Genomic DNA, 26,454 nt, shown 5'->3' with positions numbered 1-26,454 from the left:
CAGACTATTTTATGTTGAATTATCATTAAACACAATAAGAAAAATCATCTTTTGAATCTGTTCATTTAAATCAGCAGTTGCACCACTTGACATTTGAGTATTACCAAAACATGAAAAAAAAAATATGTTATTTGAATGGATTGAAAATGTATTCAAACTGAAAAAATATAGAATGAACTGCCACAGGTCACATAATAATTGAGTCATTCATACAATCTCTCTTTTATAAAAGCAGAAAGCAGTTAAAGCAGATTCATACTTTTGTCATCACAAAAAAGAGATAAGAATAAATAATAAAAAAAAACATTCCATAAATTGTTTGTGTAAAAGATTTTAATGGTGGCACATGTTTTGTAAAGATGTTTAAGTACCCTGTCACGACTCCTACTTTCAAAGATATGTATTACAGTACACTATTGTAAGAAATAATTGCAGGGTGTGAAGTGAAGCTTTGCATTTGTGATGAAGAATGAGTAATGGCTTCACAAATTAATGCACACTGAATGGGGCTTTAGAGTTATTTTAATCAACAGAAAGTCTGTGTCTATGTGTTCTTTGTGTGTTTCTGTGTGTTTGGTTTCAATTTGGGCGTTTACCCTTCTTTCAGCAATACCTCCATTCTTTCTACCTTTTTGTCACTGTGCTCTGCTTTTTGCATTTGTGTGGATTTCAATCCATAAATCCTAAGTACTTAGGGTAGCAAACAGCAGGACTATAGTGTTGGATAAGGACAGAAAGATGAGCTACATCAGCACTTACTATAATGTAACCACAGAGTAGTGAGTCTGTCACACTCACCGAATCACAGCATTATCCTGATTATTTTGTTTCATGCTCATTCATTAAGTAAACAGATGACTACACACCTCACTTTGCATCCCGTCCTCTGGGCAGTTTATCTCTGCTTTTCACCATCTTACAACTGCCAGTCTTTACCCATTCACCCATAATGCTTCAGGCCAGAAAGAGTATCTGACAATGTGCTAGTTAATTTGATGCAGAGATTGACTGGATGAGCTATCAGACACCACTCTGTCAAGTCTTCTCTTTTTCACTCTCCATCTAGGCAGTTGCATTTTCTTGCATTTGTAGGCAGAAGAAGTTCTAGAGGAAGGCCTGCATTACAGGAAAAAGCTTTCAGATGCAACTCCTAGGGGACAATCGATCTCTCTTTGCGGTGTGCTGTTTTTGCCGCTCCTCCATGGGGGCCCATTGATATCGATCTCCACTGTGTACCTGCTGTTTTGTGTGTGCGTGTTTTAACATGGGACATTTTGTAGTTTTCAGAAATTGTTTTTTTTTTCTTTTTAATTTAATTACCTATATGTTTGGTTTGCTGATAATCATTTTAGTTCTAAGGGCTGAGAAAGACTTTGATTTAACCATCTGCTATGGTTTATGTCATTACCCAAACACCTTTTTACAACTGACTGAGACCCAAATTTTCACAACAAATGAAATAAATAAATAAATAAAAAGAGAAATATAAATAAATAAATGTGAGGGTGCTACATTTTATTTGTTATAAACCTAGCTGATAAATTTTGTGCTGCTGTGGTTTAATTGTAGAACAACTCAAAATAGCCACGTTTGCTTAACAGTGTGTTTAAGTGCTCCTAATAATGCTGTTCACTAAGGTGTAAACACACGCATTTAACTGTGTTGATGGTTCTTGTGATGTATTGGTGTAATCAGAGCAGTAATATGAAAGAAAATAAATCAATACTAAAATGACTTTATTCATTTAAATTGAGATTTATACCAAACAAAAACTTCAAACATTAGCTGACCTTTTAATAGCAAATAAAAAACAGCAATAAAACATTTTTAATAGCGTTGGAGTCACATGTATAATTTCGGGGAGGGGGGGGGGGGGGGGGTGTCTAAGGACCAACACTTCTGCATGGAATCGAGGATTAGAGAGGGTGCTGAAAATTTAATTCCACCACTCTTAATATTTAAAAGAAGTCTCAGTGTTAGGAGTACAACCTTTCCTCTTTCCCAAGTCCAGTTCTGACAGATGTGTCTAGCTGTCAAACTGTAAGAGACTTCAAGCAGGTAGTCAGTAGTCAGTTTCTCTCTTCCACAAATTCTTCCACATCTTATCGTTGTGGTCCTTCTTTTTGGACTTGGTATGTTCCGTCTCTGTCTTGGGTTGAATCCCTATAAGCAGTAGTCAGGACTGTGGATAAGTGAACTATGGCTTTGTTTGCAAAAACAAAGCAATGGACTACATCAGCATTTACCATAATAAAACCAATTACCCAACACCACCACAGAGGGAGAGTCACTGTGCTATTCTCATCCATTTTATTCAGTAGTGTTAAAAAAAGTGTTGCCTATTATATGCTTATTCCTCAAGTGCTATGGGAGAAAACCTCAGTGTGCCTACTCATAGTATCTAGCCATTTTTCATTAGGGTTTACTAAACACTTGAAGAACCAGAGAAACAAAACACATGTAGAGCACTTGTCTAATCAGCAGGTACAAACTTCAAATGTGGTGTTTTATTTCCTATTTCTTAATTATTCATGGATCAAAGATGTGACAAATCATACAGTGGTCAGATAGAAGTCTCAGTAAACATGTCTGAAACAGGTCTCTCTTGTAGATGAGACATTAAGTCTCAATGGGACTACCTGTATAAATAAAAGTTAAATAAAACAAACACACACACAAATACATATATATATATGTATATACATATATATATATATATATATATATATATATATATATATATATATATATATATATATATAAAAACACCCAGCACGCCCCTACGGGCGGTTTATCCTTCAAGTTTGGGTCCTCTACCAGAGGCCTGGGAGCTTGAGGGTCCTGCGCAGTATCTTAGCTGTTCCCAGGACTGCGCTCTTCTGGACAGAGACAGTGTTGCCAACTTAGCGACTTTGTTGCTATATTTAGCGAGTTTTCAGACGTTTGCTTTTACTCTCAACAAGCAGCGGATGCTGTAACGCAGTCAGTTCTTCTTTTACTCTTTTACTCGTATGCTGTTTTGTGGATCACAAGGTTTAAAACTACTTATAAACACACACACACACAAAGTAACTCAACCAGAGTGCCTATTTCGGGTCACTTTTGCCGGTCCAAGCCCGGGTAAAGGAGCAGGGTTGGAATTGTGACATTAAAAAAAACAATAATTGCTAAAAGAAATTTAATTTGTAGTTCTAAATAAACTCTAAATGCATTTAGGATGCATTTACTCACTTTATGTCTCTTCCACGATGTTATTTCTCTCTCCAACAACGTAGGTTACAATTATATTAGCATGACCAATTATGCAAATTAGGTGATGATGTCATTTAGCGACTTCTAGCGACTTTTAGGACAACCAATAGCGATTTTCCTTACTGAGGAGTTGGCAACACTGGACAGAGATCTCCGATGTTGTTCCCGGGATCTGCTGGAGCCACTCGCCTAGCTTGGGAGTCACCGCACCTAGTGCTCCGATTACCACGGGGACCACCGTTACCTTCACCCTCCACATCCTCTCGAGCTCTTCTCTGAGCCCTTGGTATTTCTCCAGCTTCTCGTGTTCCTTCTTCCTGATATTGCTGTCATTCGGAACCGCTACATCGATCACTACGGCCGTCTTCTCCTGTTTGTCTACCACCACTATGTCCGGTTGGTTAGCCACCACCATTTTGTCCGTCTGTATCTGGAGGTCCCACAGGATCTTAGCTCGGTCATTCTCCATCACCCTTGGGGGCATCTCCCATTTTGACCTCGGGACTTCAGGGTTATACTCGGCACAGATGTTCCTGTACACTATGCCGGCCACTTGGTTATGGCGTTCCATGTATGCCTTGCCTGCTAGCATCTTGCACCCTGCTGTTATGTGCTGGATTGTCTCAGGGGCATCTTTACACAGCCTGCACCTGGGGTCTTGCCTGGTGTGATAGACCCCAGCCTCTATGGATCTTGTACTCAGAGCTTGTTCTAGTGCTGCCATGATTAGTGCCTCTGTGCTGTCTTTCAGTCCAGCTTTGTCCAGCCACTGGTAGGATTTCTGGATATCAGCCACCTCCTCTATCTGCCGGTGGTACATACCGTGCAGGGGCCTGTCCTTCCATGATGGTTCCTCGTCTCCCTCCTCTTTCTTGGGTTTCTGCTGCCTGAGGTATTCACTGAGCACTCGGTCAGTTGGGGCCATCTTCCCAATGTATTCTTGGATGTTCGTTGTCTCATCCTGGACTGTGGTGCTGACACTCACCAGTCCTCGGCCCCCTTCCTTCCGCTTAGCGTACAGCCTATATATATATATATATATATATATATATATATGTATAGTTAGTCACACTGATTTGACTGCTCTCCAATAGGGAGCGCTCCTCTCCTCCAGACACACACCTATATGCATACACACACAAACACACAGCTGAACTCATTAAAGCCTGGCTGCTAAGAGCACCCTGCTGCTGTTCTAACAGAGGTCCCCGTCTGAAACACCCGAGCAGCAAGGACAATTGTCCCTGTTTTGTGGGAATAAATCACAGGAGCTAAATGTGACTAGTGGTATCTCACTTTGATTATCACTGTTGACATATTAGCTGAGTACAGAATACAGATTGTGCTCTTGTTCTCTTTCAAAAATGGTCATTTGCTATTGCTGACTGGATAATCGCTGCCTGTTGTGTATCTGCAGAATTACAGATGAAAAACAAGTATAGTGAAAGCTGTTTTCTGAAATATACTTTTAGGGTTTTCTTTTTTGTTTTTTTATAAGAACACTCTACACTTGTCTTTCATAGAAAAAAGTGTCATAAACCAGCAACAGAGTTCTCAAATGTACCAAAGACTTCAGTAATTCAGTCAGTGTATTTTCATTTGAAGGATGCAGACGATAGCAAAAGAGTGATACTTTTTGACTAAAATTTTTGACTTCTGAATTCTGACACTCAACTGATCTGTAATCTGAGTATTTATTCAGTCTATGTGAGACACTGATAAACTTTGTTTTGTGGGCTCTTTTACTCTAACAGACATCATCAATGTCCGATTAATTTCTTAAAAAATGATGGATGAGCAAAAAACTGATACAGATGGACCCTTGGTCATTAATGGGCCTGCAAAAGGGGCTCGCTGTTCAACTTTTAGATTTGTTTGCGTTTGTGTTTGCTGTCATAATCGTTCCTTGTAGTTAACTAGTTAAATCTAGTCAACTACAAGGGACCATTATGTGATGGGATCCCGACACCCTCGAATGCACCTGTAAAGTTTTGTGACTGTAACAAATCCTTTTTTAAAAATCATTTTTTAAATTTGGCCTTGTGCTCACCAGTTTGGAAAATATTAAAGTTTCAGTTTAAGTAAGTCATTCACTATGTAGATAGCTTCTTCATTTTCAACGATATTCTCTACCATTTTCCTGGTTGCTACTACAATAACATATTCCATAACAGAAACACTTCCTGAAGGCCAAACTTTGGTTTTCATGGTTTATGTTGGGTGGAGCACTGTCGCTCTGGGTTTCATTGCTCAAAGGCTGGGCTGCAGTCATCTCTGGACTCTGGATTAATTTTGATAGCAATTATACACGTGCATCATGACTGAACCTTTACAAGGCTATTCTATTGACACTGATTGACACATTCAGTTTTTATGTGAAAGTGTCATGGTTTGCACATTTACCTAACAAGCAAGAGTGCCTTGGTGTAATCCCGAGAGGAGACACAGATCCCTTGGGGATTGTGTCAGGAAGGTGTAAAAATCTCCCAAATTAAACATGTGGTGCTACCTGCTGTAGTGACCCCTAGTGAATGAGGGAGCAGCTGAAAGTAGCATCTGTGAACACAAATAGTTATCTTCCCGTGTATGTACTTGCTAATCTAATTGTTCTGTTGTCAGATGTTAGTACAAAAATTGAAACATGAGTATCAACTCACAGTGTAACCCTTTACTTTGCAGACTCCCAGAGGTCAGGATCTCAGACAACGGGCCTTATGAATGCCATGTGGGCATCTACGACCGGGCAACGAGGGAGAAAGTTGTCCTGGCTTCAGGGAATGTTTTTCTTACGGTTATGTGTGAGTATCATCACTGCACTCTATCTTTATTTTAAAAGCACCAAAAGTCAATGTCTTTTTGGTTAAAATGGGATGCTCGGGTGGGACATGTATTGCATGGCGAGGGACTGTTCAAAGTCTGCAGGTCAGACAGAGAGAAAAGACTGAAAAACTGGTTGTGCTGCTCGCCTGCAGGCAAGGGAGAAGCCTCTTGATCACTCAAAAGACTGAAGCTTCAATATGCGGTGCCATAGGGGGATGTTTAAAAAAATGATACAGAGATACTGTTTTCCTGTATGTCAGAAGAAATCATTTTTACCCCAAAAAGAAACAAAAATATTAAACAAGTGTTTAAAATAATGCAAAATAACTATTGTTTGCAGCTCCATTTAGCTCAAATTTCTAGAAGTTAGATATAATTTTACTGTCTGTATTTTTTAAAAAAAGTATCCATTTCATTTCTTTGATAATACAGTGAGACAATCTTTCTATTTCAATGTTTATTTCCTGAACTAACCTTAATTTGTGTGCAAAAGATATCTGCACATGCCCATCATCTCTGATCTTTCCTTCAATTGCCCTAATTTGAAGGAAAACGTGTAGCATACTGGATAAAAATGAATATTTACATAATCAGATTTTCTTTTCTAACATGTGTGATCAGTTGTTTTGCACTTGGTATAATTTTGAGAATATCTGTTAGCACACTCTGCTGCGTGTCAGGGTTTTGTGGGATTTTTTTTTTTTTAACGACACACTAATCAGATGGATGTTGGCTCAGAGAGAAAACAATGGGAGTAGAGGCGACAAGTGAATTATTTACCCTCACTCAATGAATACCAAAGATATTTTACAAAGAGGTGATTTTTTTTAGGTTGATGCAGTATTATTTTTTCTTGTTTAGGGATGTATTTATTTTTTTCTGTCACTTTGTTGACTACTTTTTTCGTGCTGTTGTGACTATCTTAATGACATCAAGAATAGTTAAACATGTTCCCTGTATTCTTGTGGAGGGATAGGTCCTTGGGCTATGGAGGAATTAATTAAATTTCATTAATGATCTTTATCTTGAATTTCTGTCATCAGACGTTTATTGCTTTCTTCAAATATGAAGTTAAAAGAAATTTGGTTCCTGAGGGTGTGTTAGCAAGGATCGTAAAATTGATCCAACTAACAATTCAAGTTGATAGGAAGACATCTTTCTACTATAAAAGCAACTGTTCAGAAGTCTTACAAATTTTCAATAAAGCACCTATTTTGATTTGATTGATCTTTGATTTTTTATATTTATTTTTATCAAACATATTAAATTAATTCACATGAATATTTGCTTTCTTCCATTTACCTTTTTATATTGTTTCCTCTTTGTTTCAATCCCTATTGCTATTGTTTAGTTGCGGTGATATTTTATTCAATCACTAGAGGAGGTTTTGTGCCTGTAGCCTATTGCTCAGCCTGTGCTGTAATTATTGTATTTAAGTCCCTCTTACAACAGCTGCTTTGCTTGCCTCTGATGTATCAATTCCAGAGCAAAGACATGCTGTTCTCCATGTGGTCCTGTGGCTAATTAGCAATTGTAAATTTTTTCAGTGGAACACCAGAGAGGGACACCATTTGACAACCTTACACCAGTATTAAGATTTTTTTTCTTTTGCCCCCAGGAACTGGTGATGTTTTTTTTTTTTTTTCATTTTAGTTCTTTTAACATATATATTTAAACTAAGCCTGTGACCCTTTTATTTCCTTTTTGATAAGCGATCGGATAATTCTGTGTAGAGCCCTCCCCCACATTCCACATTTACTTAAGAGAAAGACTTTATCAATGAGAGAGGATTTGCTCAGTTAACTGTTTTGTGTTTCACTCTTGGATTGAAAAAAGAAAATGATGTGGTTGTCGGATGGCTGGAGCCCCCTTACTCAGCTGGGTCTTAAATCACCACTCCACTAGAAAGGAAGAAGAATGGCCCCTGGCATTGTGGCTAATTGCCGTCTAAACTGAAACAGAATTATTCATAACCTATTAGTGTGTCAAGTTCAATGGGAAGTAAAGAAAAAAGTAGAGAGGCAAAAGAAAGAAAATGAGAAAGAAAAAAGTCAATTAATAGGAAGCGGTACATGGTGAGTATTTTAATTTTTAAAAGGGCTTCATAAATAAGAATTATCATTTTAATGCATCCGCTGCCAAGAATTCAATCATTGAGTTTTAAAAGGCTAAACCCTGAACTCTTGATACTCACACTGCTGTCCTTCAATTTCTTGCAAGTTTGAGAAGTCTTTTTTCCTGCACTCCTATGCTGTGAGGGATATTGCTTCCAGTAGATATTGGCCATAGTGTTAAAGACCAAATTGACTCAAACTGTAAGCAGTCATGTATTACAGTTAGAGTTGTACCAGTTGCAGTTATTTTGACTGATTCGAGTTTTTAGGAAACTCTGATCAGTTGATTTGGGTTTTAATCAGTCTAGGTGTACACTGCCTCTCATCCCATGACAGCAAGCATAGGCTCCAGCACCCCGTAACCCAGAACTGGAAAAGCAGTTAAGAGAATAGATGAATGGATAGAATCCACATTACGCTGCTTTATGTATACATTCAACAAAATGTAAAGGAAGTAAGTGGAACTTACAGTCTCTTTTGTAAGAAGTGATAGCTAGGCCGCAAAGGTCAATGATTGCAATAAGTAACACCAGTTTCAGCTTCAAATGACAAAAATGATAGTACTGTTGCATATAACTCTGGCCCTGTAACAGGTGAACAGCACTGAATTTATTCAAATGCAAGTACCACTGATGCCTTCATAGTTAAAATACAATGGTCCCTCGTTTATTGCAGGAGTTACGTTCTAAAAATAACCCCCTCACTACACACTTTATACACTTTTCTCAGACAGGCATGAACATTTTCACACTTTTCTCTCTTGTTTAAACACTCTCAAAGTTCAAACCTTCGTAGAAAAATAAGTCCAGTATTATAGAATGAAACCAAAGGCACCCGCAGATGCTTTTGACGGTGCAAAACGTTTTGTCGACATTGTTGTGTTGTGTTGGGGAGAAAACTTACAAACATACAGTACAGCACTTCAGAGTCACACTGCTAGCGATCAAAGATTTATGTAAATTTCGCAAGCTGGACACATTCTGTACTGTACAGGAGACACAGCACGAGATTGACTGACAATGGTCCACAGCCAATCAGGACGCAGAACACAATGCGCTGTTAAAAATAAATAAATGCAAAATTGCACAAAAACAATCCGCGAAACAGCGAAGCCGCGAAAGGTGAACCGCTTTATAGCGAGGGACCACTGTACACATTTTGAACCACCAGTCAAAACAATAAGGCATTTTCTCTTTAATGTTTTATACCTTTGTCATGTCCCGTTCTATGTAGAATAATTTGTCTGGTAGATTTGTATAAAGCAACGACGAAAGCCAGAATGTGAGACATTTTGGTGCATAAATTATAACATGTTATTCACATGTAATGAATTCATTATAGTGTGATTTTAAAACTTCACAGGACAGACTTGTTTCCAGGCAGAAAAATTGATGTTTCATTCTCAAAGCAGTGACATATCCATTGCTGTAAAGCTAAGGTCATAATTTAAGGCTTTGGTGGGTGAAAAAAATCAATATCTCTTTCCCAATGGTAAAAATCCGGTCATTATTTGTTATTACCCAAAGCGATTTCTATGCGACATTCCAAAGATTATGGGGAAAGGGTATTTGTCTCATAATAACACACCCTGACCTTGGAAAGCTCGCTCCTAGTTGATCTGTGCATGTTTTTCAAAGCAATTAGCTTTTTGTGGCGCTGTGTGTTTGAGACAATGGTTTGGTAATGTGTGACTTCTCCACAACATCATGCCATGTAATTTTAGAAGTCTTTTCTATTAATATTTAGGATGAATAAGATACCCTTCATGAGACAGCAGGAATGGTATTTGTAATCCGTGGATACAGGGATGAAGGTGTAGAGGGACTGATTACCTTCTCTTCCCATATAACTGGGATTCGCTTCAGTAATAGACATCTAACTTTAATTAAACATTGTGTATATTTAGGTGCTCATTTATAAATTCATGGGTGGGATTAATGGTGCACAAGCCAAGCCCTTAGACAGCAATGCCTGCAGACACAGCAGTTCAGTGGACGAGTAAGAAGAGTTTAGTGGCTGTGTGTGAATGCTTGCATGCCAGTTTGTGTGTTTATGCTTGGAGAGGCTTGTTTGGGTGGCAGGGTTTGATGGATTGTTAGTGAGCAATTGTTTCCTCTGTGTCCTGGACGTGTTGGGAAAATGAGGCAAACATCTTGGCCAGAATCGACACAGAGTGACAGTGTCCTAATTCTCCTCCCTCAGAAAGAATGCCAATTTTGTCAGACTTATCACTTGCACTCTGAAGTGTTTGCTATGTCGTCTTTTAGCACGCCTCAGGTCATCATAGGGGATTGTTTGAGAGTCCTTGATATGATTCTCCACTACTCTCTCATTTATCCTCTGTGTCACGTTCCTGCTCATCACACTTAATGTTCTACAGAGTGGTGTCAACACCAGAACATATTCAACTGATTCCATACAAAAGTGTTATATGCAAAACACAATATGACCTACTTTGCCTTTTTAGCTACATATTATGTCAACATTATATTCATATTTTTCAGGAATTTTTCGAATTAGAGTTTTCAATCTAAAGATTTTTGTCAATGAAAATAAATTTTCCACCATTTTTTCTGTCACTTTGTGTCAAAAATTGTTCTTTTGCAATAATGGTGCTGCAGAGATACACACAAGATGTCCTTTGGCATTGGTGTCTTGACACTTAGTCCTTGATGCCAAGCAATAATGGTCCTCTTGTAAAGAGCTGCAAAGTATAAATAATGAAGTACGAGGGTTTGCAGCACAGCCAGAATCAAGGTTCATATTTTGTTTTCTAACATAGATTAATGTTGGAGTTTTCTCTCTTTTTGCTTTCACTTGGTGGTTAGGTTAATGCTACTTTATGCTGCTACTTTTTTCAGGCATCAAAAACTAGCTGATTGGGTTTGGTAACTAAACATTACTTGTTTAAGTTTAAGAATGAATATGGTCTTGGTTAAAATAATCCCCTTTACTGTATTAAGCCTGGACATTGATTTGTCCTTATCCAGTAAGTCTCAGCATATTGGCTATAGGTCCTTTATAGGCATTTGTATGTGATGGGTTTGGAGTGAGTCCTGTCTCACTAACTTCCATAAAAGACTTTGTATCACAACATTGATGTTAAACAACACCCTGTCCATGTCAGTGACATGCCAGCAGCTTTGACAAACAGCAAATTCAATTCAGTTTTATTTATGTAGCACCAAATCACAAAAACAGTTACCTCAGAGTCCTTTATATTGTAAGATAAAGACCTTTTAACCCTTGTGTGGTGTTCGTATTTTTGTTACTCAGCCAGTGTTCATGGGTCTGGTGGACCCGTTAGAGTTTTGGCTTTCCAAATTAACACTATCAAACAATTTTATGTTAAATTACTCAACAGATGTTTACTTCATCCCAATTACAAGCCATATGAACAGCAAACATGGTTAATTCTTTCCCTTTACCTTTGTTAGATCACATTTATGAATTAATGTGCTTCTCGTTTTTTTTTTATAAAATGTTATAAAAAAATTAAATCAGTTATAATCAAGTGGAGTGAGTGAAAAGACACAACACATTTACACGTGAAGCAATATGTTTTACAACTAAATGGGATCAGCTGCTCATAAATGGTGACAATAGTGCCCAGGGTTGTAAAACAGGGGGAGGTGGTGCACCCACTTATCCCACACTGTCCTGATGGCTAGCTTGTCTCTCTGCCGTCGAGCTGGTCTGTCGTCTCGGTCATCAAAATGGATAATCCTGGAAATTTTGTGGAAGTTTTCCAGAGACATTGATGCACGGAAAGGTTCTTGCCGGTTTCTGCATCCCACAGGGATTCTGTGGATTCCCCTTTGGACCTGAAAACTCCTGCAAGGATAAGAACCCCAAAGTAGGCCTTTGGGGTTCTTAGATCAATTTGGTCCATCTCCTTCCACCTCTCTCCAAAAACACACCTTCCATCTAGATTACTGCAATCCAGAATAAATTTCTGGATGGAATCTGGGATGAAAAGCTCAAATGAAGACTTGATGTCCTGCACATGAGTAACTGTCAGCCGTGTTGGCCCTGGCTTATCACAGTAGCAGCTCTGCAGGGTGGCTCATTTCTTGGGCTAGAAGACCATTTAATTTCACCATTTATTGACATCCATATTTCTTCACTTGCTGTCTGGTGGACTTGTTCTGGTCCTGGAGCTGGCTGCTGATGGGGTACTCGTCTTCGTTTTGTTACTAAATGGTGCTCAACCTCATCCTCTTCACTGTCAGACTCTGAATTTTCAGAAATGTGAAATATTCTGAAACCACTTTGTCAACATCATCATCCGAAGCTCCTCTCTCTTCCAAAATCAATTGGATGGCCCTCGCAGCAGATAATCTTTTGCCATCTTGATCAGTTGTGATAAAGAACCACACTGGCAAAGACTTATTTATAGTATTATGCCCCTAATTTGCAGGTGGGACAGGGTATGAGAAAATAAAATTTGGATCCCTCAAGAAAGAGGGTAAAATGTGCGGGAATGTAAGAGCAGATGGTGTTGATAGTTGAATTTTCAACAATGTTGCAACTTTGTGTGGGAGCAGGAGGGGAAGAAAACACTATCAGCAGCACCAGAAAGGAGGAAGACAGAGTATGGGAACACAGGACCTACACTTTCAACACTTTTATTAGACCTGGGTCTGGTGGACCCGAACACCTTGTATGTAATGTAAATGTGTGGGGGGAGGTACAGTATGAGGTCATTGAAAATTTGTTCGGATTTATGTTCTTCACAGAAAATAAGCTAAAGCCAATGAATTTCAGGTTGAAAAAATAATTAATTGTTTAATTTTTCTTTTGAAAAAAACTGAAAACGGGTCTCACAGACCCGAACACCATACAAGGGTTAATAATATAGAGAAAACATAGAAAAGCTCAACAATCAGATCCCCTATGAGCAAGCGCTCTGGAGGCAGTGGGCAGGAAAAACTCCCTTTTAACAGGAAGAAACCCCCAGCAGAACCAGGGACAGGGAGGGGCAGCCATTGGTTGGGGGTGAGGAGAAGAAAACATGACAATATGTGAGGATAAACAGACTGTAATTTTAGTTTCCTTTTAAACTGCTGTTTGATTAGACTTAAGCAGCAATGTCACTTGGTTTGGTGTAAGAAAAGATCAAAATTTGATTTAAATGGACTATTTCACAATGCTCACCACAATGTTAAATATTAAAATGCTCTGCTTAATAGGTTGCTAGGATGATATTTCTGATCTGAGGACATGTGGAAAAGATAAATCTATGAAACGTACTTCCACTTGAAATTTACTTCTTTCAAAGTTTTGCTGACTGACAAGATAAAAAGACGCATTAGACTACCCTTTGAGAAGTGTTTTTTCCGCTTCTCGAACTTGAGCAGCTTATAGAGCCAGTATAATATAATGGCTTGGAGCCCACTGTAGTAAAAAAAAAAAAAAAAAAGAAGAATTAAATGAATTCAGTTGAATTATTAAATGTCTGCCTTTGTGCAAACCCTGTGGTAATAAATGAGGCAAAAGTAAACAACCCATGGGCTTCCTCAATGATTCTTTTACCCAACATTGAACTGACAGTCTGTGTATCACTAATTCAAAGTAAAGGAATTTCTCTCTGAATTGTTGTTTTTTTTTTGTTTTTTTGGGGGGGAGGGGCTCCCTTCCGTATTCAGTTTTGTCAGAAAATATCCCCTTTACGCGTTTTTGCTTTTTTCAAAACGCACTCAAACATGAAATCTTTTATTAACAGAGAAGCAGGGTTTTTAACCTTCATTGGTAAAACAGTGAAATATTTTGCTCCAATCTTGCTACTAATTAGCTTCAACTGGGTTGCGGCATAATCTTGAAATCACATTTGGAGCCATACTGTATCTCATTTGAGGCCACATTAACGACAAGCCATTTTTACCCTCTAGCTCATTCAGTGCCTCATTCAGTTGACATTCACCAGGCACTCATCAGCAGGGCGGCCAACGCATGCCAAGGATGAAGCCTCATGAGTAAGCCTGTTTTCATACCAAGAGATTTCACACAGCAAACAAAAAACAAGCATCTGATGCTTGCGTCATATCATCTGCTTATATTCTGTCCACTAAAAGACTTTAGGATGCAATATTTGGCCTGACATAGTCTGCATGAGCTATCATGACACACCGTCTAGCTCTTTTCACAGATGCACTTAGAAGAAACTTGTATAAACGTGGAGAATACAAATGTTTGTTGCATTTGGTTCTAACATTAAACATTCTTTAATCCATGTGCAGTAATAGTCTAGTAAATTCTCACTCAGGGAGTGGGAACTGCACTCTATGCAGGCAACTCCCTCTGCTTTACTAAACATGAACAGAATTGCAAACAAGTCTGAAGCAGGTTATTTCCCGCTATGTGCAGTTAAAAAGGGCAACTTCGTACAATATACCAACACACTTCTCCAACATTTTAAGGAGTTTATGTGTAAAAAGAGCTGATGTAAGCCAGTTATGTGCACTGATTAATTTTCTTTTGCCTTTGTATGCATAAAACTATAAAGCAGCAAAAGTAGAGGTAGCAGTAAAGAATCCTTTGAGATCTGATGGGCAAAAAGTATCTAAAAACTTACATCATAGGAAGTGCTATAATATTTCAAACACTAAGCTCTGCTAAAGACATGGATGGATAAATATGATAATATTTTCCCATTTTATACTGTAATTATTTTCTCAAATACAAAGTCATATGCTTGATGTGGTTACAAATTTTAACAGTAAAAGATGTTATCACAAGAAAGGATTCCAGGATTCAGTTATCTTTTTGGAAGCACTCAGTTTTTTAATCTTTTGCCTCATTCCATCCATCATTAACTGCTAGCTTAGTTTTAGTTGAGTGCAGTGCACTAGGTTCAGTTTGCAGATCATCGGCAAAGACAGGCAGAGTGTCTAGGAAAGGGAAAAAATATTGAGGAAAGTATAATAGCATTATTATCCAGCCAAAGCATTTCTGTGCTGCGCTTCAGTCCTATGTGCCCTATATTAAGTAGTGCTAAAACACAAAAGTGTTTTTTTTTCAACTGCATTATTTTAGGGTATCTATTTTCATCTCCCTTGTACACACTTAATAGCATGAGACCTTTCAGGCAAAAGTTTTGCTTCTCATTTTGAATTTAGCCTGTCCTGAGTAGACCCTGCATGAATGTAGGGTAGCACTGTTAAAGAGCCAAAACTTGGGCTGTGTCGAGTACATTTTGCAGTAAACAAATACCATTTTCCTCCATGTGACATCAAGGGATGTTTATTAAACCCCAGAAGGCACAGCGTCTTCTGCCTGTAAAGCATTAATCATTTCTGCATGCACCTCTCCCGATATATAATCCGAGCCATGGCAGAGCAGCTGTGGAGGACATCATGCAAAGATTGTTCTACTGTGCCGCATATTAACACTATAACACTAAACTTTCTGCTAATTCTTTTGGAGAGTGAAACATCACTTAAAGTAAGTGAGTTGTATAAAATAATGGTCAAGTCAAGGTTGTAGACTTGTCAGTTGCATTGAGACAGTGTTTTTGACAAGAGGAAGCTTTCAGCAAATCAGCATTTTTTTTCAAAGCACCACACCATAATGCAGAAGTATACATCTTCAAATGGCTCCAAAAGTCTTTAAACCATCACTTCAGAATAACCTTGTGAAGTCTTTCATGATGAAGCCCTTTCTTGTTTTCTTGGGTAGCACTCCTACCTTTATCCTAGGACATGTATGCCTGATACTGAACACGGTGCCTCCCCAGTGTCTCCTTGTGGTTCTCTGAATGCTGTGAAGTGTAAGCTTCATTCCTTGTGGTGCGTCTCCCTCATTCCCTTCACTCCCTCTCACTAAGGATGTCTTCATCACTTGCTGCGCTCTGCTCCCCACCAAGGTCCCATCTTTTGAGCATGGATGACAGAGTAGGCGACAGAGGAGAAACAGCTTCGCCTCCCCAGAGACAAACTACTGATTTTACCAAAGGATAAAAAAAGTCCTCTTTGTTGCGCTACCTTTTACCCCAATATCACCTTGCTTGATAATTCTCCTTTTCTGTGGACTTATCTGCCTAAAATAGTTTTTGACTTCACAGTGTTTAATTATTTATTTCCCAAGTTTGCCAAAACTTATCATTGTTATTCTTTTCCTTGTAATTATTAATTTATTCATTTTGAGAAATGATGGTGATTTTGATTTATTTTCCAAGAGACAGCTGACTTAGAAAAAAGAACAACTAAAAAGACTGAGCTCGGTAGTTTGTTATTTAAGTGTGAAATTTGATTCATTTTTAGCCCTAATATGAAGATAATAAATGAAATAAAATAAAATAACTAAAAATGAAAGGAAATAAACAGGTCACTTATCTGTAACCGTGCCTATTTGGTTTTCTAAAAGTTCTCTTCATTTTGTCAGGAATTTTTTGTAAGAATTCAACTCAACTAAAATATTTCAATCCAAAAACCAGAAAATCAGTGAGCTCAGAATAAGAAGGCCTTGAAAGACATAAAAGACATGTTTTCTTTCCATTACATCTTACATTTTTTAGAACATATTGATGAGATGGATAATAGTGAACCGTAGGCTGTGTTCATGCTGTTAGAGGATAATTTTAATACACACTGTGGTGAGAAATTTGAACTCAATACCTGTTTTAATATAGAAAAGAGAAAAAAATGAAAGAAACCCATTCGTTGAATCATACTGTCATGGTCATGGGTTTGGGGACCCAGTGTTTTTGTGTTTCCAGGTTTTTGAATATTCTTTCAATTAGTTTCTGGTTATATTTGTTGGTTCTAGTCCTAGTTTTTGTTACTGTGCCTCCTCTGTCTTTCATGTGTCACGTCAAGTCAGTTATGTTCTCATATCTGTTCATCCCAGAGTCGAGTCTGTGTCTCAACTTGTTTCTCATGTTTCCCGTTGTATTTTTATAGTCCCTCATATTGTTTTTATTGTGTTCAGTGTTCCTTCCCTGTTATGTGTCTCTGATTAGTCCCAGCTGTGTTTTCCTTCTGTTTCACATCTCCTTGTTATCCTTTGTATTTAGTCTTCTCTTCTCCCCTGTTGGTCCATCTGCTTATCTCCCCTCGAGTTTCCAAGTTTCAGGTTTTCCAGCTCTCGGGTTTCGAGATTCAGGTTTTTGTGTTTGTCTCTATGTATCTACTGTTTTGGTGTTTAGCTTTTCCCAGTTTAGTTTTGTTAGTTTATCTCGGTCTTCCCTTGCCTTATGTTTGCAGTTTTGTGCAGCCCTAAATAAAGGCTTTTTTTCTTAATATTCTCTTCCATCTCCGTCATCTGCATTTGGGTCCACACTTTCTCATCCTCACGCTGTGACACATACAATAAGGGTATCCAGCTGCTCTGTTATGCTGTGAGAGGCATGATGCTAGATTGTTTGGGTCTGCTTATCTCTAAGGAGAAAAGCGTGATTTTAAATAAATACAAACTTGTTTTAAGTGCTCACCTGGTGTCTTCCAGAATAGCACTTTCAACAGGCCCCTGAGGGGGTCACTGAATGGTTTGACAAGTATGAAAATTATGCCAATCATATGTTTTGGCCGTCATAGTCACCAGTCACTTGACCCAGCTTGAAAGCTATGGGAAATTTTGGTCAAACATTAGAGAACACTACCCAATACTTTATGAAAACACCAAATAAAGAAATATCCTGAGGAAGAATGGTGTTCCAGAAACTTACATGCCAAGGAAGCTGTTCTATACACATATAGACGCCAAGATTTTACAGAAACACTGTTAGGTTTTCAAAGGAGTTGCAAAGAAAAGCGTCTGGACTTCTTTAAGTTGCTTGAAGACGTTTCACCTCTCATCCGAGAAGCTTCTTCAGTTCTAAGGTCAAATGGCCGAGAGTCCCAGATTTAAACCAAGTGGGAGTATCCCCCCAAAGAGGGACAAAAGACCCTTTAGGTCCCACACCCACTTTCACACCTTGGCTCATGTGATTAGAGGATCACCAGGGGGTCCTTTGTCCCTCTTTGGGGGGATACTCCCACTTGGTTTAAATCTGGGACTCTCGGCCATTTGACCTTAGAACTGAAGAAGCTTCTCGGATGAGAGGTGAAACGTCTTCAAGCAACTTAAAGAAGTCCAGACGCTTTTCTTTGCAACTCCTTTGACTACGATGCCCTGGATGACTGAGAACCTTCACAGACACACTGTTAGGTTTTCCTTACATTTGTCACTAAAAAGCAGATGATTATTAATATAGTGCTGGAAGGACTTTTTGTTCAGCACAGTCTGATGTTTGCTGTCTTTTTTAATGAATGAATCCCTTATTCCTTACAATTACACTTTTCTGCCTTGACGTGGACTTAAATAGCCTATGTGGTTTTGCCTCTTTGTGTTCTGAGAGATTCTACAGTTTTTATATTGTTATGTAAATAGTTTTAATTTTATTTAAATATTACTAAACAATATTTTTGTGTTAGGTATAAGCTATAAACACACGTGAGGTCTCTGAATGTTGTTTAGTTTAGTTAATCTTTCCAGTTTCATACTTGAATGGTGGAATGTGGCACATCCTTCCAAAAATGGTGCCATGTGTCTTTCCCTGTGGTCTCAGCACTTTGAGATTTGACACTCGTCTTTACTGCTGCACAAAGGACTGTGGGACAGGCGATAAATTTGTGGGGAAAGAAGAACTGCAGGTTTAGGCGCCCCTGAAAGCAGCCTCTGGGCATGGATCGAATTGATTTCTTTTGAGTATACCAATTTTTCTAAACTTGAATAGGAATCAGAGCTGGGGAAGGTAAATGGAAAATTTAATAGGGAAACTCATTTTATACTGGGACCCTTATTATGCATGAAATCCATCAATTTAGGGATTGGAAGAGGAAAACCTACATTAATTTTCGAAATGTCTGATCTGAATTAGTCATAGTCAGAATAAAAGGATACAGTCACCATCTTTTGAGAAATGTATATATAAAAAAACACATAAATAAGCCAGAATGGCTTGTGAAAAGTTAGCAAGTTAGCTTTAGGAGGAAGATAATTAGCAGCTGGATGAATCTCTGTCACCCCAGGCTTTTGTAAATCAATTAAAATCGTTCTCTGTTTGATTGTTTAGCTAAACATGGCCCTTTAGTTTGAAGGTTGACCTAGACCTCTGTATATATTATTATCCTGGAACCACAGGGGTTTACTATACATAAATGACAATATGACTTTTTTGAGGTATTGTTGGGTTATTTTCTGATTCCAAACATGGTTTAATTGAGGAACTTCCATATTTCAAAGCAGAACTTGTGTTGATAAATATAGAAATACAAATAAAAGCATATGCAATGTGACAGCTTTGAAAGAGCCAAATACCTCTTTGATGATTCTGGTTTTTTTTTTTAGGAATTAACCACTAATTGGCACCACATTCTAGTAGTTAACTCTGCTCTCTGTCGTCTTCTGTGCTTATCATTTCAGTACCAGTAATTGTACCATGGGGAGCTTTTGCACAAATTCTTGGGTTTTTATAGTAAAAACTATCCGCTAGAGCATTTCATATAGGGATGAATAATATATCCTCATGTTGCAAGTCAACTGACTGAAATCCCACAACAATGAATAAAATTTGTGTGTTTCATACTTTTTAAAGTTACTAAAGTGTAAAATGGTGCTGGGAAAATTCCTCAGAGATGTTGGTCCATATTGACTTGATAGCATTATATAGACGCTGCAGAATAAACTCCTTGCTATGTTTAAGAAACCAGATGGACATAATTTGAGACATGGCTGGAAACAGAAGATGAATACATTGTTTTTATAAAGCGATGGACAGGGTCAGCAGCAATACTCAGCTAGCTGTTTTCTGTGTTATTTGTCAACATTTGGATGTGGCGCCCTGCCTGGGAATACCGTAATGGCCCTACTATCACTGAAAAAGCAAGTTGATGCTTTCAGGAACCGTTAAATTTTTTGTCAATTGCACCAATGGTTCAAGAGTTGCAGTAATGTAATCTAAAAGTTTGACTCAAAACCGACGGGAGCACCCGTTAAACAATGCTCAGTTGGTATTGAGCCACGAACCTCAGCCTGAACTGTTGATACAAAGTAGAATTGATGCATGCTTTCATGCCTTTTACATCCAATTCTGACCCTGCTATCTGAATGTTACAGCAGAAGTCAAGACTTATTAGACCACGCAACCTTTTTCCAGTTTTCTCCGATGTTGGTTTACCCATGCAAGTTGTATTCTTTGGCACCCAAGGTGGTCATCTGCTGCTGTGGAACTCATCTGCTTCTAAGTTTGATGTGTTGTGTACTCAGAGTTGCTATTCTCCATATCTAGATTGTAAGAAGGGGTTATTTGAGTTGTTGTTGCTTTCCTATTAGCTCAAAGCAGTCTAAGCATTCTCCTCTGACCTTTGGCATCAGCAAGGCATTTTTGCCCAAAGAACTGCTGTTCACTGGATATTTTCTCTTTTTGGGACCATTCTTTGTAAATCCTAGAGATGGCTATGCAGGAAAATCCCACTAGATCAGCATTTTCTGAAATACTCAGGCCAGGCCATCTGGCATCATGCCATGTTCTAAGTCATTTAAATTGCCTTTCTTCCCCATTTTGATGCTCGGTTTGAACTTCAGCAGGTCGTCTTGACCATGACTATATGTTTAAATGCACTGAACTGCTGACATTTGATAGTGTGGTTAAATATTTGTATTAATGAGCAGGTAAGCAGGTTTAACTAAGGAAATGTCGAGGTAGTGTATATCATCTGTAAAATAAAAAAAAAATGTAGACTTAGGTATTCTGTATATAAGGCAGCATAGTGTGTTTAGTATACTAGTTTTGAATCACAGGGGCAGCTTTCTTGTGGTTTGTTAGAAAAAGGGTATATTGGTTGTGGAAGTGTTCTTTACACATGCTAAATAATTCCTTTTTCTCTGTAGTATGCTGCCACAGTGTGTTTGGGTACAAGAACCTTTTTTCATGCAGGGGGAAATGGTCGTTGTCATTGTCACACCACACTAGGTAATCGCCAGAAATGATAAGTTTGTAAATATGGACACAAGGCGAAGACAAGGAACCACCTCAGTTAATTCAAACAAATTCAAGATTTTTATTTCATGTCCTGAATGCACAACATTTACCACATGACTCAATGACACAAGCAACATGAGCACATGCTGCATGTGTAAAGAATATGAAATCTTTATTGTAGTTCAAAAATTCAGTGTGCTAAAGAGTAAGAATATAATCCAGTAAAGACTGTAGACTCAATAAAAGAAGGAAATTACTGCACTAAAGAAAAGGAGAGATGAAAAAATATATAAGGACCTTGGTTTGATGTGAAGGTCTTTTAAGCATTAGTTTTCTGAATTTACACTAAATAAATTAATTTTATGCATTACTAATAGAAAGAAATGACAACAAATAGAGTGATTTTTAATTAAAAAGAAAAAAACTATTTGGAAATGCATGGTTCTCACTGATCGTAAGAATGCAAATTGTCATTTGAAAAGTCAAGGAAATATATGTGAGACACAGAACAATTAAAAAGGTACTCAAAATAAACAAATAAATAAACTCAAGTAATGTCCAAGTCCCATCAGTTTAAAAATACCTTACAATTTAGGATTGGTAGATAGAATTCAACCACTCCTTAATCCATCCTTTTTGTATTTATGCATTCACACAAGTCAGCCCTGCAGTAGATCTATAGACTGACCTCAGTGACTGTTCTTAGTGGTCAAAGTTTCAATATTTAGAAGTAAATTATTGATTAGATTTGAGAGAATGATTTTATTCTAATTATACTGGTGCACGCTGATGCTCACCCTAAATTGCTTATGTGGAGATAATCTTGCAAGATCTGGGTTGCTCATGCTTGTACAAAGGTTCAGCAGTCTTAGATGGCTTATGCAGAAACACTTAATGAAGTTCGGCTGAGGAGAATAAAGTTCAGCAATATAGGGTGACACATATAAAGGCACCACCCATTCTAAAGGTAATACTTAAAACAAGGCGTGTTTACATCTGCATGTCTGCATAGCTACACATTCCTATGAAGTTTAACAAAGAGTCGCCAAGTCCAAGGAGGAAGATAATATATTGAAAGCAAGGTTTGGTCTTATGAACAGAATAGATATGAAGTCCTTGATGCCATGGATACCAAAGAAAATGCTGAATTGTGACATTTTTTCATGCCTGCATGCTCGGTATGAATTTTTTTTAAGCTCAAGAAACATGTCAGCTAGTAGAACTAATTTAGTTCTGCAGTTTAATTTCTCCTGGTGGTGTTAGATGCTGTCACTAAGTAATCTGATATTTAACTATGTAGTGATACACCAAGCTAACTTGTTTTGTATTATTTTAAGACAAATATGTTAGATATTGTGAAAGTTTTTTGCCATCAAGGACTGACAGATGCAGCTGTTATTGGCTAAGAAATAAGCAGATTTTGAGTTGGACTTGATTAAAAAAACAAAAACAACAAAAACAACAACAAAAAAACCCCCCTCAAAACTGCCATTCAATCCAAGCAGACAGATATAGGTTGCAGATTTCCCACAGCAGCAGTTGATTTTAAACCTCAGCTAATCCCAAATCATTTCAGGCAAATTCTTGAATAATGCAGGCGAGAGTACAGAATACGGCATTCTTTTATAATTTCACTGAGGGAGCGGTGGTAATATGCGAATACATAAAATTTGTAATGCATATGATCTTTTCAGGAGATGGGTAATTCATATTGCACTGTATTGATAATATTTTTTTTCTGAGCTTGACAAGCAAATACTCTTCAAATCCACAATATTCAACATTTCACGAGGTGCCAGATTGAAAACTTGCAACAGAACTGAAGCCTCACGTAAATCAAATTATGGGATAATGGAAAGTAGGTGCAGACATATCTCAAACCTCATGTGTGCCAAAGTCAATATGTTTGTCAGATTGTCCCTGAACAGAGTAACAGTGCTCCATAAATGACTCCTTGTTCCATATAATGAAGATTCTTTCAGCTGGCTCTTCCTGCTGGCTGTGACTTTGCCCGAGAGCATATTCTCACTTGTTCTATCCTATTGTGACTCAATGGCTGTGGAATAGAAACAGGCTCACAACCTGACTTACAATTATAGCTTGGCTATTTCTGTCTGAACACAAGAGGTTGCTTCTGCTCCAGTGTTTCTGCTCTGCTTATATGAGGACAAACTACGCCAGATTTGTTAAGTCAGTAAGTAATTATTTTTCTAAAAGGATTATGTCCAGTTAACTGGTTTTGTACAACTCGTTATGGGTTAAAAATTACTTTCTAATATCCATCTACATGAAAAGCAGAAAATGCTTGGTTTCAGGAAACTCCCTCACTAAGACAGACAGACAGACAGACAGACAGACAGACAGATAGACAGATAGATAGATAGATGCATCTTGACATCAGCAGCTTTAGAGGGGACAGACATTTGGTCCTTGGAAATGTGAAATATGGATCCATGAATCCATATGTAACTAAATAATATTTTTAAAAGGTTTATATAAAACCATGTCCTTTTCCTAACCAAGGTATTTTTTGCCTAAGCCTAGGCAAACTGAGTAAAAAGCAACTGAAAGTTAATTTCAGTTGTGGTCCCAAACAATACTGTTTCTGTCCCACCATACCTCTTTTCTTTAAAGTTGGAAAAGCCATCCCATGTTAATGTTTGCAAAGTTAGAACAAAAGCCCCAACGAAGCTGTGAGTCAATTATGCTTTATGATTTGGACCTAAGGAGGGCAGTATAGTAGCTTTTTTCTAAGATGAAGAATTTCCCATTTTAATAGTTTGTCTTCATATGAGCAGAGCATTAACACTGGGGCAGAGGCAGCTAACAAATATTTATATACCACATTTCCTTTTAATTTTCCACACTCATTCTAAATCTGTATTATTAACGGCTGACCTAGTAATACCAATAGAACTGTAAGATTGTACTGCAATAACCTTAATAATGTGTATTAAAGTGAAAATGCAAAATGCTTTACTACACAGCAGCTGACCATGTGTAATATTCAAAAAGCCACTCATAATAGTTTAATGGGACAGTCTGTCATATTTTAATCTCTTACTGTTGTAAATGAACTCAGTATTGTACACACTACTATTTGCCTGTTTCAGTAATCCTTATATTGTACTCTTGCTCGCTTGAAAGTAGAGATATAGATGCTTGTGCATCAATTTCGCAGTTCACTGACTTTGTGAAATGTTGTGCATCCTCAGCACTGAGTTGAATTGCAAATAAATCATCTAAATATTATCAAAACACACATATTTTTCAGTGTTATAGACTTCTAGAAATGTGAGGGGTCTGCATATGCACATATGTCAACAAAATGTTGAAGTGAGCTAAGGTTTTTCCAGTGAGATAGCACAGCAATAGTGGCATTAAGGCAGACCCTTGTTGCATTGATTAGAACATCACTGCGAACTCCCTAAGCTTCAGTTTGGTTTGAACAAAAATCCCCACAATCCCTACTAGATGACCAGGAATCTGAGCACTTTCTAAATCCAACTACTTTTAAGGATTTACATGCAAAAACACTATTTTTGAAGTCATAGAAAATATAGGGATTTGTGTATCGGTAGCATTTTTCCTCATATAAGCTTGACTGAAAAATCATACCTCCATTATTTCTTTTTCAAAGCTACCCATCTTCCCCTTAACCCACCCACACCCCACCCCACCCCAAGATCACCATGAGGCCACCATGCATGAAATCTAGCATTTTATCTGATTTCTGGCTCTATTGATATTCACCACCACTGGAATTTATTTATTAAAATATCTCTGTTATGTGACACTGACCTTCTGTAAAAAATATATATATATAAGTATTTGTTATGTGTTTTTTTGGTGTTTTTTTTTTTTCAAAGTTTCCATATATAAAGGCTTGGTTTAGTTCATACAAAACATAAAATTGTGCACTCTATCTGACAGAAGTGAAACTAGTTTAATATATTTAATTAAGTAGAATGAAAAAGAAAGACAACACTACTGATGATGATGATTTTTTTACACTTCCCATTTAAATAAAAACACTGACTAGTGGTCTTCTACTTTCTTCTTCTTTCTTTCTAGAATTTTGAAAACATTTCTGAATTAAACACATAAAATGTTTGGGGTTTTTTATCCCAGAAATTCAGAGCCTGAAATGTCCATTAAATCTCTTTGGTGTATTTTTAATAAAGAACTACAATTTTTAAGAACTGTGCCCGCCTCTCGCTGTTCTGCCATCGTTTTTGTACAGGCTTCTGATTCTGTGATACAAAAAAGCATGTGTAGAAGGCTTTTATCTTTGAAGGGGTTTTTGTCTAAAAAGTACTGTAAAAGCTGTGTCTTTACAGGGACAGATTTTTTTTTTCTTACAACTGGTATCTCTTAAAATATCCATTTCAGCCCTTTTTCTTTGAACTTTTGAAATAGCAAACTAGATGCTAAACAGATGGTCACTGATAGGCATACATATATGTGTAAACATATCACTGTACTTGCATGCACACATTTAGTGAAAATACATCCTCTTACAAATACAAATATTCATAAAAACCAAACTCCAGGCTGAATCACAGCAATTTCCAGGGTGAATCAGAGCAATCTGGTCATCAGCAATTATAGCATTCTACATGGGGAACTGGTGATGTACTCAAGGAAAACTGTAATCAAGGCTTCAGGCAGTAGGGTGCTGTGATGAAGTGGCTCGCTACATGTGCAGTTAATATGAAGGCATAAAACTGCAAATTCATGACCCTTGAATTCAGTGTTCACCAGCCATGAGGTCCATTCTAAAGCCAGATGCATAAAACTTTATAGATTCATGACAAAAAATAGCGTACAGGTATGCATGGTCATGCTGTTTCAATCATAAATAATAAATCTCACTTCACTGTGAAATTTGTCATGATTTCTACTTTCATCTTTAGCATTCCTCCTTTATTTCTCAGTACATACTAATGTTAAGTTTTAAATAGTTTACATTTACATTTCTTTATAAATAGCAGTTTTAAATGTAATATTTTTGCACATAAATGTAGTCTCTTTTTTCTGTCTCCATGCCTTACTGGAGCTGGTGAAGGCTTGCCTTGCCAGGCAATCTCAAAGACTGCATTGTTTTACAAGAACCTGGCATTTGTAGTACTGTATGGCTCATTTCAGAACTTGACTTATGGTCTCTTCTGTTTTTGTCCTTTGCAAATCCAAAACCACACTTTAATTGAGTCTTAACAAGTCTTTCATTTTGTAATTGTCTCAGCCTGATCTTTCAGTATTTCAGCACCATTTAATTCAGTAACTGCCATGTCTCTTGGAATGTCA

The 26,454-nt window shown here is 37.6% G+C and overlaps 1 protein-coding gene across 2 annotated transcripts in view; it reads left to right on the top strand.

Moving 5' to 3' along the window:
• igsf21a (immunoglobin superfamily, member 21a) overlaps positions 1–26,454 on the top strand; it is a 190,752-nt gene that overhangs the window by 116,094 nt on the left and 48,204 nt on the right. For both annotated transcript variants that reach the window (XM_063473621.1, XM_063473622.1), the window contains one exon: positions 5,932–6,050. In XM_063473621.1, coding sequence (XP_063329691.1) covers positions 5,932–6,050 — 119 coding nt within the window. The remainder of the gene's footprint in view (positions 1–5,931; positions 6,051–26,454) is intronic.

The sequence above is a fragment of the Pelmatolapia mariae genome, linkage group LG5 (assembly GCF_036321145.2).
Source record: "Pelmatolapia mariae isolate MD_Pm_ZW linkage group LG5, Pm_UMD_F_2, whole genome shotgun sequence".
NCBI lineage: Eukaryota > Metazoa > Chordata > Actinopteri > Cichliformes > Cichlidae > Pelmatolapia > Pelmatolapia mariae.
Note: the sequence above shows the minus strand (reverse complement) of the source record. Positions and strands in the feature narration are given on the sequence as shown.